At 40.8% G+C, this 14,912-nt stretch overlaps 1 protein-coding gene across 1 annotated transcript in view; it reads right to left on the bottom strand.

The window, feature by feature from the left end:
* The window catches only part of LOC105272407 (nose resistant to fluoxetine protein 6-like), a gene marked incomplete at its 5' end in the record, with an annotated part of 138,896 nt that overhangs the window by 77,078 nt on the left and 46,906 nt on the right, over nucleotides 1–14,912 (bottom strand). The window contains one exon of the mRNA XM_011314524.1: nucleotides 1,549–1,642. Within this exon, the coding sequence (XP_011312826.1) occupies nucleotides 1,549–1,642 (94 nt within the window). The remainder of the gene's footprint in view (nucleotides 1–1,548; nucleotides 1,643–14,912) is intronic.

Here is a 14,912-nt window from a genome sequence, read left to right as displayed (position 1 = left end):
AATCGTTGACGATAAATTTCGGACAAGAAATCGTTGATGAAATTTCCTTTTTCGCAGTTTTTCTGGAAAAACTGGAAAACGGCTGGAGCAATTCCTTCTATAATCTAATCAGCACCAAATGGCGTGAAAACGTTTCGATGGTATCAATTTGACTTCGATCGCATCATCGATTTTTGAGAAATCGTTGACGATAAATTTCGGCCACGTACATCGCCAGTACAATACGCACACACGCGCACACACACACACACACACACACACACACACACACACACACACACACACACACACACACACACACACACACACACGCGCGCGCGCACACACACACACACATACATCCTCTCGAAAATGGTCCAGGATTACTCTGGAGGCCTTGAAACGTGAAGATATGTTGAAAATTTCCATATTGATTTTCGGGGTCATTACAATAACTTTCTATAGAACAGGAAGTTAAAAAAAAATATTTCTTGAGAAAAACTGCACAAATTTGGTTCATATTTTTTTTCGTTATTGCATTATTTACGGAGATAGGTCATGATTCATACGGAGTGAAGCTGTGGAGACAGTGATTTTGACGTAATATAGAAGGACTGTTGGCTACTTTGATGTAGCTGGCTCTCTTTCACGTACATATATGTAGGTCGACATTAATTTCGAGATGAAACGGCTCCAAATATGCACAAAAACCTCAAATGAAAAATCTTTACTGAGAAAAACTGTATTAATTTGGTTCCATATTCTTTTTACTTGCATTACTTACATACATGTTTCACTTACATATATAGAAGGGAAAGATTGCTAGCTATCTCAAAGAAGCCAAGAGACCTTCACTATTACGTCAAAATTACGGTCTCCACAACTGCACTCTGCCTAGATCTTGAAATATCTCCTTAAATAATGGAAATACTGAATAAAAAATATGGAACCAACTTTATGCAGTTGTTCTTAAAAAACATTTTTTGTTTCAAATTTATTCCTATGTCTGCGGCCGTTTTAGGTTGAAATTGATCACAAATCACAAAATCATGACAGACTAGAATTCCTATTGGATTTAAATCAAGTGGCTCTGGAAGTATAGGATCATAGATTTGGAAAAATTTAATTTCTTCCACAATATAGGAGTCAGCCTATTCAATTTATTGGGCTTCCCCATCATTAACACCATGTTCTAATAGATTATAAGAAAATAATCCGATTTTTTTTCTTTTGAATGTTTCCCGATTTTATGTGCATGGGATTCTTTTCTAGCTTTCAGCGTGATAAAAAAAAAACATAAAATGTAAGAAAAATTTAAAAAAAAATTGAAAGTGCTCTTTCAGTTAGCTCAACTTCAGAAAAATCGTTCTCAAAATCTGAGGGGTCCAGGTTATGGGCTGGTCAAGTTGCCATGGTAGGCCCCGATTTCGATACAGAAGTCATGATAGAACACACGCGAATAAATGATCTGGTGGTAATCAAGTCATTTAGTTGATTAAATCAAATGACGGTCGCTGCGGCTTGGGCTTAATCACATGATTAAATAGAATTTAAATCAACTAAACGTACCTGATGAAAAAAAAAGTATCCACCGAAAATGTGGCATTGCTGATTGTCTGGTACATGAAGTTCCTCTCCGTAACAGTGCGCAGGGTTTTATTCTCTGTGATATGAAAAGATTAAAATTAATGTTCGAACATGAAAATCTGGGATTCAAATTACATTATTTTCCTCTGATAATTATATGTAGCATAAACATAAAAACCAACGAAATATTATGTCTCGTGTCTGAAAGTATTCCATATGATTATAAATTGTGTAACCGGCTTTTCAGAAATCCCGCACATTAAACTGCATGTTCCCACAAATTGCTCGATCTGTCCGCGTGAGGACAATCTGGGCAACCCAGGCTCTCCCGCTTCCGGTCCGTTCGTCATCGGGATTAGTTTCTCGCAGGTGGTTTTTAGATTATCGTCTTCATATTTGGATTTATGGATTTTACAGACTTACTGATTGTATGTTGTCGCGAAGGCGAGCTCCAACTCCACTCGTCCTATCCCTTTGTATTCTTATTTTTGGATATTTTTGGATTTAAGATTTTAGTTTTTACTTCACGAGGTTTACTGACCTGGGCTAAGGCAGGGCACTCCTTCACTTTTCCTTCATTTCGGTTCTTTTCGGGTTTTTGTTAGTTTTTGGTCCATAAAAAGCTAGCTGGCGCTCGCATCAGTCTGGTTAAAACTTCAAGATGCGAGTATGGGAATGGATGAGAGTAATGAGTATCCTCGATCTTCGGGACGAGATCAGGAAAAGTGTTACAATTGTTAACGCTCTCTACGTAGACATTCTTTATATTCCTCATCTAATAGGTAGACCCCATTGATTATACTAATTGTTCCGTTTTCCTACAATATGTTTCACATAATGGGTCTAGCCTGTGTCTGTGCACCTTAAGTAGAAACCGAACATTGTTTCTATTTCTAGTAAATATACAGGACTCCCACCGATGAGCAGAGTAGGAGCGACAGGAAGGAGAGAGAAAGAGAGTGCGGTGGTTAGAGTTACAAATTGCCTATAACTATTACTCGATCCAGTGGGGGGTTTGGTACGTATTTTTAAAATTATTTTTTAGTAAACTTGGCAGATGCGTTTTAAATAATATTGCCCTTTAGCGCCCTTCAATGGTTTTTCTTGACGAAATACAAAGGAAAACTTCGCAAACTTTAATTGATTCACATAGATGGCAAAAGCAATCATTTTCTTCCTCTAAGTTCACGTCAAGTGTCAACAGAACATGTCTAAGAACTTCAACGAATCCACACATGATTCTATTCCGAAAATATTTTTGTCCAGGTTTGGATTTTTTCATTTCTTTTTTTATTTATCGCCGCAGTTATTTGTCTCACTTTACCATTTGGCAGACCCATCATGGGACGTTCCCTGATACTGTAACTGTGAGACTCCCGACTAATGTCCCCACTAGGGGACTAGAATGATACTAGGACCATTATACTTGGCATGGTTATAACCTTTCTTGGATTTCTAATTCGATTTTATGACTCTGCTCCGAGCTACCTGGAGCTTGGCTATGCCTTAATTAGACAACGGACCGCTTGTGTGTCTGACTGCTATAATTTAAAAGTGTTTCTATACACGTGCGATAAGCGTATGCATTGTTGGCAGGTGTCACGGGTTTCTGATTGAAGGAGATTTCCACTTGATCGAATAATGAGTGTAATAAATTGTTGACAGGGCCGTTCGTAGTGCGCTAACTCAATGTATTCATCACCTTGTTCCGGGTATATCAAACACGATGGGTGAATTATTCACGAGTGATGCTATCGGCTTAGAGTGTACATAGTATAAGGACTCGATGGCTGCCTGCGTTGGTAGTAAAGAAAATCAGTCCAACTCACTTTTCACGCCCTCACATGAATGAGTATGTAAGCACGCCAATTTACGTGAAAATGTCCGCTACTACACGTCATTTCGTCAATTTCTTCTTCTTTCGTCCTTGAATTTTTGAAGGATTATTTGTAGTTTTCCTCTTTTTCATTTTTTCATCACCCGTGGTTTCTCCTTCCTGCGACACCCAGATATTAACTTTGGCTGTTTAGACTGTCGCGGAACACGGTCAACCGTAGAATAAGAGTATGATAACATATTTCGAGTGTTATATCCCGAACCAGTGCTCAACGTATCAAGTTTCTCTTCGGCGCTCCTCTTTAAATTGTCGTCTGACTCCCGTGTACGATTTCTTAAAGAATTCTTCAGTGGTATCAAGAACCTCACTTATGATTTCATACCGGAGCGCAGAGCCTCACTTCCAACAGCTGATGCTCCTTGTTTGAGCAGGGGTAGTATTTTAGTTATTGGCAGTAGTATTATTTTTAACCCACCACCTAGGAAACTACGAATACAATGCTCTTTTTGAGTAGCGCTACCTATGTACACTCGACTTATACTGCCATGTGCACCAGTGCTGTATCCTCCCTCGATTGTGGTATCTCCTCGAAAATTGTAGGTGTTTATAATCCAGTGCTGTTCGCTGCGCTTGAAATGAAATGTTACAGTTAACGTTCCGTGTTCAAATGTTATCCGTGTTCCATACTCTTCCCTTATCTCTATCTCGATAGGTTGAAATTTCGTGCGTAGTAATGTAAAATTCATTTTCATCCCCCGTATTTATAATTCTCAATATCCAATGGTACAAGACGCATTAGTGGAGTGTGCACATCGGCGATTATATAGGGTTCGTATATATCCGAGTATACGTTGTAACGTGATATTTTTGTTTTCGACCGTTTATCGGTTTATGAGATGTCCACACGAGAAGTAACTATTGGCGAGGCAAGAGTATTTGTTATTTGAATCGATTGATATTATGTTGGTTATTATTATCTCCTTTACATCCAGTCATGTTTCACCACGTACCTCGAACTTATCGTGGGATTTTGGATCCTGTCATATGACTCTCTTTTGTTGGAGAACGCGAGGAGGTTTGGGAAGGAGTTGGGAATTCCCGCCGGATTGGGGGAACTTCCTGGAACAGCTGAGTGTTGGCGCCAGCGTCCGGAACTAGAAATTCATTTACTCCAAATTAGTAACTAGGCGAAATTGTTTTGTATAACTATGAGGCTCATTATTAACAGGACCAAGACTATTATTATTATATTGGCCTGAAGAGTCCCGATGAGTTTCTGCTCATTGTGTGTCAGATCGACTTATCAAAAGATGAAACATTAACTTGACTAGTTACGTTCATGGGCAGCCAATTACAAAATTTCTCACGTCAATGACGAACCAATCATGTGATAGATGGTTTCCTCACCTGTTGAGCGTTATCGTCTGCCATTAAAAACACCTCTCGTTTAGACGCCTGGCTGCTAACAGCAAAATTTAGTTAACCACTAATTCGGATTCTGTGAAATTTATTTTATCGAGAGGAAGACCACCGAGGGAACTAGTACCGCGGCAAGGAATTTCTTTGCTGCTTTCCCAGAACTCGTTGAACTGGATTATCGGTGGGCGGTGGATAAATTCATTTAGAGTGATTCATTTGACAGCAATTATAAGAAATTTCAAATTTTTATGATTTTTGTCAGTTGATTGAACTCATGGTCCATGGCACTTGACGCCATTTTCTAGTCTTAGTGTTCAGATGTCTAGATTTGTTTTAACGTGTTCGGTAGAGTTACTGGAGATTTATTGAATTTGTATTTTTTTTATTTGTGGTTAATTTTCGGATTTTTCTGTATTTGTAAAGAACTGAGGTTTCAAATGATACTTGTAACGACGCTTTTGTCTCCTACATTTTATTTCGAATTTATTGTCGCCTCATCATCGATTTTCGTTTGTCCGGTGAAATACTCGAATCTCGAGATAATTCTTATTATTACTCTTTCATTCACTTATACATTGTGACCTATGTAGCCGCAAATATTTTCCGATTTAAATAGCTTATATTACATTTCATTCTGTAGCACTTAGAAGAGGGATTGTAGCGTCTGTCGACGTTCGAGATTTGTATGTTGCAGGTAATCCTCTCGGTTACTAGCGGCGTTTGTTTACGTTCTTGCGAGACATTCCCCCTCTTAATCGCTTAACTCGCTTCTTTTTACTGTGCTAGTGGACATGCTCGTTTCTCGCATTAAATTTCGATTCCCCCATTATCTACAATTTGACTTAGCCATCTATTGGCTGTTTTATCAACGGATTATAACTTTTGACTTTATTATTTTTTGACTCAATTTGACTCATTATTTCCGGCTCGTAATAGGAAATTTGTTTGTTAATAGTATTTTTCACGCCTAGGACGGAAAAAGGGAATCTGACGAAAGCGACTTTATAATCCGAGTCGGAGACGAGGATTATAACGCGCATGAGTCAGACTCACTTTTTTCGCCGTGGCTATGATGCTATTTTATGTCATTGTGGCCGAAAACGCGTTTTTATTCGAGCGAAGCGAGGTTAGAAACGCGTTTTACCGGCCGCGATGACATAAAATACTTGTTTATCATTTTGTAACTTGATTTATTCTTATATGTTATCCAGAACAGCCTGATCTTTTGTGTTGCGAGTAAGTCGGGGATTTTATTAGATATTTAGTTATTTTTGCTGCCTTTGATAATATTAAATAATTTTGTAACCTCGTAATGTTCAAATTGATTTGAATTTAAATAACGTAGCCGCCTCCGCAGTTGATATACTGACTAGTCGGTAACTGTCTTCTTAACTACGCGAGTCTAATAACCGAAACCATAAGCGAACAGACGGCGGTCCTGGATACCGAGAGCATACTTGCGAGAATCCAAGGCATGGAGGGCGACCTCTAGCAATACCTCGCCGAGAGTGCGACGTAAGATAGCGGAGTGCCGGTAGGTCGGAGCGTGGGGACCTCACCCGATTGCACACTATTGGGAGCTGACGGGCCCACTAGGGTAGCCCCAAAATTAGAGAGCATATTCAGGCTGGGTAAACTCTCACCCACCAAACGTTGCGCGAGGGGAGTATTCCTCCCACCCGGAGATCGTCACCAAAGAGAGAGTGGTCCTCACCTAGAGAGCGTGAAGACCAATTCGGGGCATTGGGAACCTATCGAGGGCTCGAGAGAGACAGCTGCCAGTGGTCCGCAATGGGAGCCAGCCGAAGCGGCTCTGCCGAGTGAGTAGGCAGTCTGGGCAGTATTGCCGATGCCCTCCCAGTCTCGCCTACGGCCGGATGGGCTGCCGTGTGCCGGGACGTGCTGCCCTCGCCTCAGGGAGCATATCCCTGACACTAGCTTAGCCTGGAGCGCGCTGAATTCAAACGTCGCCACTGACCCCTTCGAACAACCCCGTCGAAGGATCAGCCGTTCGAGTGCCTACCTCATTTAACATGGAGCGCCAGTATGAGACCTATGCTATGTGCTAGGAAGCCTCATAGAGGGGCTGGGAATGTTTCCACGGGTCCGCCCTGTGCTGTTGACTGTCTCCAGACCCCCTAACCCTCTAAGCACTCGGGCCCCAATCTTCACACCCTTCGACGATTCGAGAAATTCCCGGGGAGGGTCGAGATGGCAGATAGAGAGAGCCAAAATATTCCAAAATTGGTTGAATGTGCTGGATTCGCGAAAATCCCGTTACAACGTATCGCCTTTTCATACATGATATCATTGATAAAAAACAAAAATGACAATACTGTAGACAAGGTACTCATATCAAAATTCCTCATTCTTCATCATTACAACTACTCCTCCATAGACGAATTTTTGGTCATCCAATCACGAAGCTGATGAGCTCGAGATATCGCACAATATATGTGATCTAGGTTTCTTCCGTTCAGTTATATGCGATTACGCATTGTAATCACATATAACTGACGATTTGACGAATTTTTGGTCATCCAATCACGAAGCTGATGAGCTTGAGATAGTGCACAATATATGTGATCTAGGTTTCTTCCGTTCAGTTATATGTGATTACAATGCGTAATCGCATATAACTGACGATTTTTCCATTTTATGACACGATGAGCAATCGTCTTCTTCTTCGGTAGGGTTTATAGCTGCTTTTGCTGTATGTCTCCTAACGAAATCTGTTTTGCAAGAGCCCCGTACGAATATGCTTTTTGCACTATACCACGTAGCTGATTTTGGACAATTTCTTTGAAATTAATGTTCCCAACGCCCCAATCAATTCCATGATGATGTATAGTTACCCACTTATACTCCTTCCTGTATTTGTATTGAAATTTTAATGACTTACATAGTGAGTGACAAATCACCTTTAAGAGCAGCCACTGCAATTTCCTTTGCTATGAAGCGATTATGGTGACCTTTATAGCCCTATATATCCACGACAATATCCATAACCCGATGTTGCTCAGACAGAAATACAACTAAGGCTGAGCCGAAACGGGTATGCCAATATCGAGGTGTTTGAATAAAAATGCTGACAGTAGAATTATTAATCCCCCACGAAACTATTACATTTCAGTTATTATTCGTTGGACGCATACCCATATGGTATAGTCCTATACACATTTTTACATTGTCTTTTAGTACTACAAATAGAAGTCGTTTTTACCTGCTTTCTAGTTAGCACCTGATGGATTTTTGTGCGTCTCATTGCATCGCACGACAAGACTATTGGTCCCTTTTGCGTGTCACCATTTCTCTGAACACTTGATAATTGATGTTGCTGAATATTATTGAAGTTTAATGTGACACCTTTAACTTCACAAATTTATTTTGTTTCATTATTACTCATTTTAACTAGATACGCATAGAATTTCCGGCTTCCGGGCACGAAAGACTGGATATAACTACCCTGACTATAATCTCCTAGCTCATTTGTCAAATCTCCGAGAAATTTACCGCATCCGGGCATCCACTCACTGTTTTTTGATTCAAAGAGTATGGAATCGATATCACAATACAGAACCCTCTCTCGAAGTCTCTAAATAGCGGTACAATATTTGTAGCAGGCCTGTGCTGTTGTATAAGTGACAATAACAACATTACATATAGGTGTCGCTAGAAGTCGCTCATTTCCATATATCAAATTTACGCACATCATTTTTTCGTTGATAGGGAATAATCCTGTAATTCTTAGGTCCAGTTATTGATAATTTTCAGTAATAGTTGTCTTGACGCAATGATTTCAGTATGTGGTAAGTTCTCTCTCTGACCAAATTTACCTCAGAATGCATTGAGAATCATTGTCCATAAAGCTCGATACCATAGATTACGCTCTTGGGTTTCTCAGGTAAAATGCCTTCCTTGTCAAAATATTCTTCTTTATAGGCGTCTTTACATTCATCTGTTAAACACCCTTGAGGGTAATCGGAGGCTTCTTGCTTTTCTTTTAAGAACGTGTCCACATATTTATTGAATAACTCGTCTATATTCCGCTCCCGATTGTGCTGAATGATCAGGTATTGATAAATTTCCAATATTTTGATTATACGATACCTCTTTTCAACGGCCGTCCGCAATTCATCTACAACGCATCTGCCTGTAAATTCCCCATCCCCGGTGTCTCGGTGGTCGCAAATATCCTCATTCAACGTATCACAACATGAGCGATATAATGGTCATGAATACGGTATGGGAACACTGCGAGGTATAAATCGATTGATGCGATAAGGTTACATTTTACAAGCCCCTCCACATTATGCAGATTACTATTGATTCCTGTTAGCGCTTTACACTCGTCATCTACGTAAACTTGGGGGTTTTCTATTGGGAATTGCCTCTTTTATTTACGAAAGTGTACAAAGATGTAACATGGAGATATTTGATTTTTTCGGCATCTCCTGTATCGTAAAGGGTAACATAATTTTCTATACGACCGCCAAAGAAAGCATCACGACGTTTCAGTTCTACATTTTTTATCATTGGGTGGTTGTATACAGAATCCCTCTCTTGCATGGAATTTTTCAGTTCATCGAAATCAAATTCCCACATTTCGATCAAAGTGTAGCCAAGATTACGAATCTTATTGGCTATTGACACCGTGCTTTCATATCGCGTATCAAGCGAGGTCCCTGCCCGTACCTCTCTATGTCTGTTTATTTTATAACACGTCATACATCCATGCCAAAAACAGCCATAAAACTGGAAGACGCACTTTGGTCGGTTATCATTCTCATAATAACCGAATAATACAATTTCGGAAATGCCTCTGTTGTAAGAATAGCCATGCTATAGCTATCTTTGACTGTGTACTTCTATACCTGTACGTACTGCCCAATGGTAAAATCCCTATTGTATCGCGCTGCATAAAATTAGTTCTATAGACTTTAGAACAGACCGATGCAATAGTACTACATTGAGTGAATGGACAAATTCGTGTCTGTTTCAGCAGCAATTCACGAAAAACACTACACGCACGCCTCACAATGGTAACATCAATTCAACAGTAATATTCTCGCGCTTGTTTGAAATTGAAAACATAATTCTCGTTTAATTTTTCATTGTGGTATTCCAGTAGTTTCGCGCTCTTTTATGAACGTAGTTTAGGCGGAAAAATGGCTCAAATCTCGTAACGATACTACATAGTCAATATTTTCAGGTACATTGACGAAGTGTGGGAAATATCCCCTGGTTATATCTTTATTGAAGCCAAGTGATTTAGGTAATGACAAGAGCATATGAAAGTAATTCAACCTGCGCCGAAAAATTACGATACCAACACGCTTGTGCATTATTTTCGTAACACTTAAAATGACATTCGCGAGTTGTGTTCTTCTAGTAGTGACTAAATAACGTACAACGAATTGTGCATAGAAGCTGCGAGCATTGTGCGCACTGCAAATTACTTTGTCACTTGAGCGATACTTAGAGAATGCGATATCCGCTGAGCCAGCAACAGCCGTGTGCTTATTCTAAAACACATACGCTTTCCACAACTAGAGCAATTTTTATCTAATCGTGACAGCAATGTGTACTGTGATGAAATTCCAGGCGAATCCGTCACCTGTATTCCCGTAGGGTAACTACCTAGATTAAGGGCGAGAGAGAACCGCGATAACTTAATAAAATACTCGACCAACACGGATCCCGGGACCCACATCTATTAGCTAGCTGCTACCTAAAAAGGTCTCGGAGAAAAGCTACCTGCTACCTTAGTTAAACTCGCGAAAAGCTACCTGCTACCTTAGTAAAACTCGCAAAAGCTACCTGCTATCTAAATAACATCCGGGAAAAGCTACCTATAAAAATCCCCGATTAACAAGCTACCTGCTACCTAATCTCCTCTCGGAGACAGCTACCGGTTACCTTCTCTAATTTTCCCCAGGCTCGCTGCGCTAAGATAAACATTAAAGTAGTGAGTAGAGACAGCAGTTAAATCCCTACAGTTTAGATGAACCCTTATAAAAATTCAGTTATAGTTATGGATTAGAAAATAGTTGAAATTTTCCCTCGAAGAAAACTGGCCGATATACTGTGCTTCCGGTAGTCCCTGGAACCCTTTTTGGTTAATTGGATAGGAGAACCCATAGGTTAGGTTGAGACGCCTACGCTCCACGGGTTGTGAGAGGGTTCGGGTAATCTTCAGTTTAGTACGGGTGGAAGGCCATGTGAGCGAACGTAGCTCTCTCGCTTGCATGGATTGCCAAGAGCATTACGGTTTAGCAAATTAAGATTTAGGTTTAGTTATAGTTACAGAGAAATTAGGATTAGTTAGTTTCGTTAGAAGATCCCCAATTTCTCTCCGGAGAGGGTCCCTACCTGATGAGCTACCTGATAATAGGCATAGACGGGGCAAAAATCCGCTCCCCCAAAATCTCGCACAAAACCCCTTGAAAAACTTTATCGCGGCTAAAAGCCGGTTAGCATAGTTAATAGAACCCCCAGAGTAATAGAAAACAACGATAACATTAATACTTAGTAGTAAACGAACAAAACCCCAATTTCAAATTTAAATTTGTTACGCGCCGCGAGCTAGGGAAATTCAAAATCAAGGCTAACTCGGTATCTAGCCACGCGCGCCGCCACCGGACGGGTGCACTCGAGGAGAGTCGCCCCCAACCCGAGCAACAGGTTCGAACGGAACCACGCGACCGGCCGGCGTTAGTTTCCCCCGGGCCGTTGTTCGACACACGTGCGTGAAAATCCGATAGTGGATCATACAGACGCCACAATCCTGCCCCAGAGTACCTACACCGCAAAAATCGCATCCCCGAGACTGCGCAAGTACCATGGTAAGTACCCGTGTGTTTAATTAAGTGCAAATGAGTGTGGGAAGTGTGACTTTCGGGCAATTAGATGCCACCAGCACGAAAATTGGCAAAAGGCGTCGCTACCTCGCGATATGACGCCATACGGGAAACTCATGGTTGAGAAAGTCATAAGTACTTCTCAACGGCTACCTATGCTCCCTAATGCTACCTGATGCTCCCTAGTGTTACCTCATTAGCTATATAATCGTTTTAAACGGATGTTTTGAATTTACTTTTGCCATAAACGAATGAAACACACGGCATGAGGCATTCCAAGCGGCTCGGAATACCCCTCTCCCATGCTACCTATGGCTGTCTATTGTCTATGCTCTCTAACACGAATTTTTTGATACCTGTTACCTACTTTATTGGGTTTTCTAGGCTCACCCGAAGAGCTCAGGAAAAGACCCCGCTACCTGATAATTTTAGCTACCTTTACCGGGCTTTTTGCTACCTCGACTGACACTTAATTGCTACCTTTTAATAAAAATTCATCGTTAACCTTCCATTTAATTTATTGCTACCGTTACATTAAAAATTTTATTGCTACCTCTTAGTAAAAACTTTCGGCTACCTTGGCGAGGCTGGATCAATTTCTCTGGGTGATGTAATAATGCTCCCCGAGACGTAATTGTCCGCCATTTTGTGGATTCCGGTTGGGCATGGGGACGATATCTCGTAGCTAATAAATTGTCATGGTTGGAATCCATAAAGCTACCATGCTATCTCGCGAATTAGGATTACTTTTATATGGTTACGCAATTAATTAACCAATTAATCCGATTACTTATTGGCAGTCTTGGGGACGCCATCGGGTATATAATTTATTAATTCGTTAGGGAAGTAATCCGTTGATTGATTACTAGTTCGCCGTTCAGACCCGTAAAACCGTTGAGTCACAAATTAATCCCTGAATAATTAAGCGCGAAAATTTCGGGTACGGCTATCTGCCCCAGCATGGTATCTACCAAACCCTCGGATCACGCTATCTATCTGAGGAATCAGGTTATCTAAGACCTCCCCGCATCGGAGGACTTTTCCGCTACCTTGAAAGTTTATTACACCCCCCGCGTGCTGGCGGCCCCGTAGGTAAAGCAGATGTTGGTTAGAGATCACCGATTCCTCTACCAAAGCCCCGGATAACGCTACCTAACGAGGGAAGTCAGCTACCTAATGACTCCCTATACCTGCGGCCCATTTCCGCTACCGAAATGGTCATCCAGCTAGGTCAACTGCTACCTAACCGACAAATATTCCGGAGTTTGTAAATTAGCAAGAATCGGGCTATCAAATCGAATGAAGTCGTTACCGAACTACTAAATAATGTTACCTAATAGAATTTAAGCCCTACCTAGTGATCGGTAGGAATTATAAGGTCGTATCTCTCTCTCTCGCTCGAACCCGATTAGGCTCCCCTGCAGTTCCCTATCTTTCCCACCTGAATAACATCAGTAATTTAATAAAATTAAAAGCCGTTCTCTCTCCATTACTGCCCCATGGAGCTCCCGTTTATCATTATTCCCCTTATATTTCATTCCAGTTAAATCCTTCTCTTTTGGGCGAATGCCGGTCGTATGTAAAATCTAGACTGAGCAATCTATATTAATTATAAGTTTCCTAATGGACAATATTCATTTTTTTTTTCGTCTGGTCAATAGTGGAACAAGTAAAGATATCTTCAATAGGTTTTTATTTTTCTTACCCGAATCCCCGTCCTTATAAATACCCGAATAGTTTAGTTCAGGTTCTTGAGATTATTTCGAAGTTTGATAATTGAGGCTCTCGTCCACGAATCCACCCCTATCTCCACGACCCGCACACTAAGCAACCGAGCAGTCCCGTACCCTCGTACTTCCACGACTCTAGGTTTAGCTTCCGTTGATAGGAAATTCTGGGGATGATCAGTGAAAAATTGAGTTTTGAATACGGTTAGAGTTACGGTTGCGGTTCGTCGATTCCGCGTAGCTAAAAATCGGCTGGCGCCCTAAACACATTCTTAAGGAGTGGAATGAGCTGCTGATCACCCCCGAAGTTTCGTTTAGGTTTTTATGGTTTTGTCGTTCCAGAGTCGTCGGAATTGCGAGAACGAAGGTAATGGTTTTGGCCGTGTTTTCGGATATCGATAAAATTGGGGTTAGGGTTTTGAGTATTTGGTGAGGCCATAGAGGAAAAATCATTAGAGTACATACTTTTTGTACAATGGAGAAACTGGAAATATGTAGTTTTGAATCGGTATCACCACGTACGACGTACCACATTCTGTTGCGCCTCAAAATCTAAAAATATAGAAGTCGTTCGCTACTGTTTGCGTGTCTTCAGTGGTTGCATATAGGAATGATGGTTTATTTCACGTTCACATCCGCACACTTGGCAGACTACTAGACCGCAGTCGCCTTTTTTATATTTTTTACCTAAGCGAAAAAGTTTGAAACAGAGCTGACAGATTTAAGGGATTCATAGACAGTCATGCGGGAATTTTAACCTTTCATTTTTGCTGACCCCTTCTGCAAATGTTCTTCGACACACTTCTGATTGAAAATCCAGCGATTGCAGGCGTTACAAACTCTACGTTTTACTTTGTGAGACTTAGACAGATAGACTTCCCCTTACAATGGCGACATTTGACAGGACAACAATGTTCAATGTTATCTGTGAATGCTCTATGACACAGATCACAGAATCCGCGCCCGGTAATGGCCCCCTGTAAGTTGAGGATCGGTTGAAAATGATTTCTATGATTGTGATATAAAAAAATTTTAAAAATCACAAAAAAATTTTGTGAAAAAATGGCGCCAAGTCGACGTGAATCTGATCGCCTCCAAGACAGAAACAAGGGACAATTACTGGATAGTTGAAATCACACAGTAGGCGAACTGATTATGATATAATCTTATTTTTAAAAAAACATGGAAATATTAAAAAATGCCAAGTTTATGCTGACAGCGTCAACTAGTACAATTTTCCGCAATTTCAGTTCCGATTGGAAAATCGATTATTGTTAATAAAGGCTTTTGTCATTCCGGCTGTAAGACAGTATTTTACGGCTACGTTGCTTTGCTTCGCGTCCACGAAACGCTGACTACGGCTGTTATGACAAAAAATAGTGGGCGTCATACGGCCAAAAAAAATTTGTCGACCAATATGATTGTGGCAAACCTCATCTTCGCTAGAAAAGTTCTTTTCGGCCTAATGACAAAATATACTGTTTCAAACCCCGTCCATAGGAA

The sequence above is a fragment of the Fopius arisanus genome, unplaced genomic scaffold (genome assembly GCF_000806365.1).
Source record: "Fopius arisanus strain USDA-PBARC FA_bdor unplaced genomic scaffold, ASM80636v1 scaffold00172, whole genome shotgun sequence".
NCBI lineage: Eukaryota > Metazoa > Arthropoda > Insecta > Hymenoptera > Braconidae > Fopius > Fopius arisanus.
The sequence above is the reverse complement of the archived record's forward strand: the minus strand, read 5'-3'. Positions and strand labels throughout refer to the sequence as shown.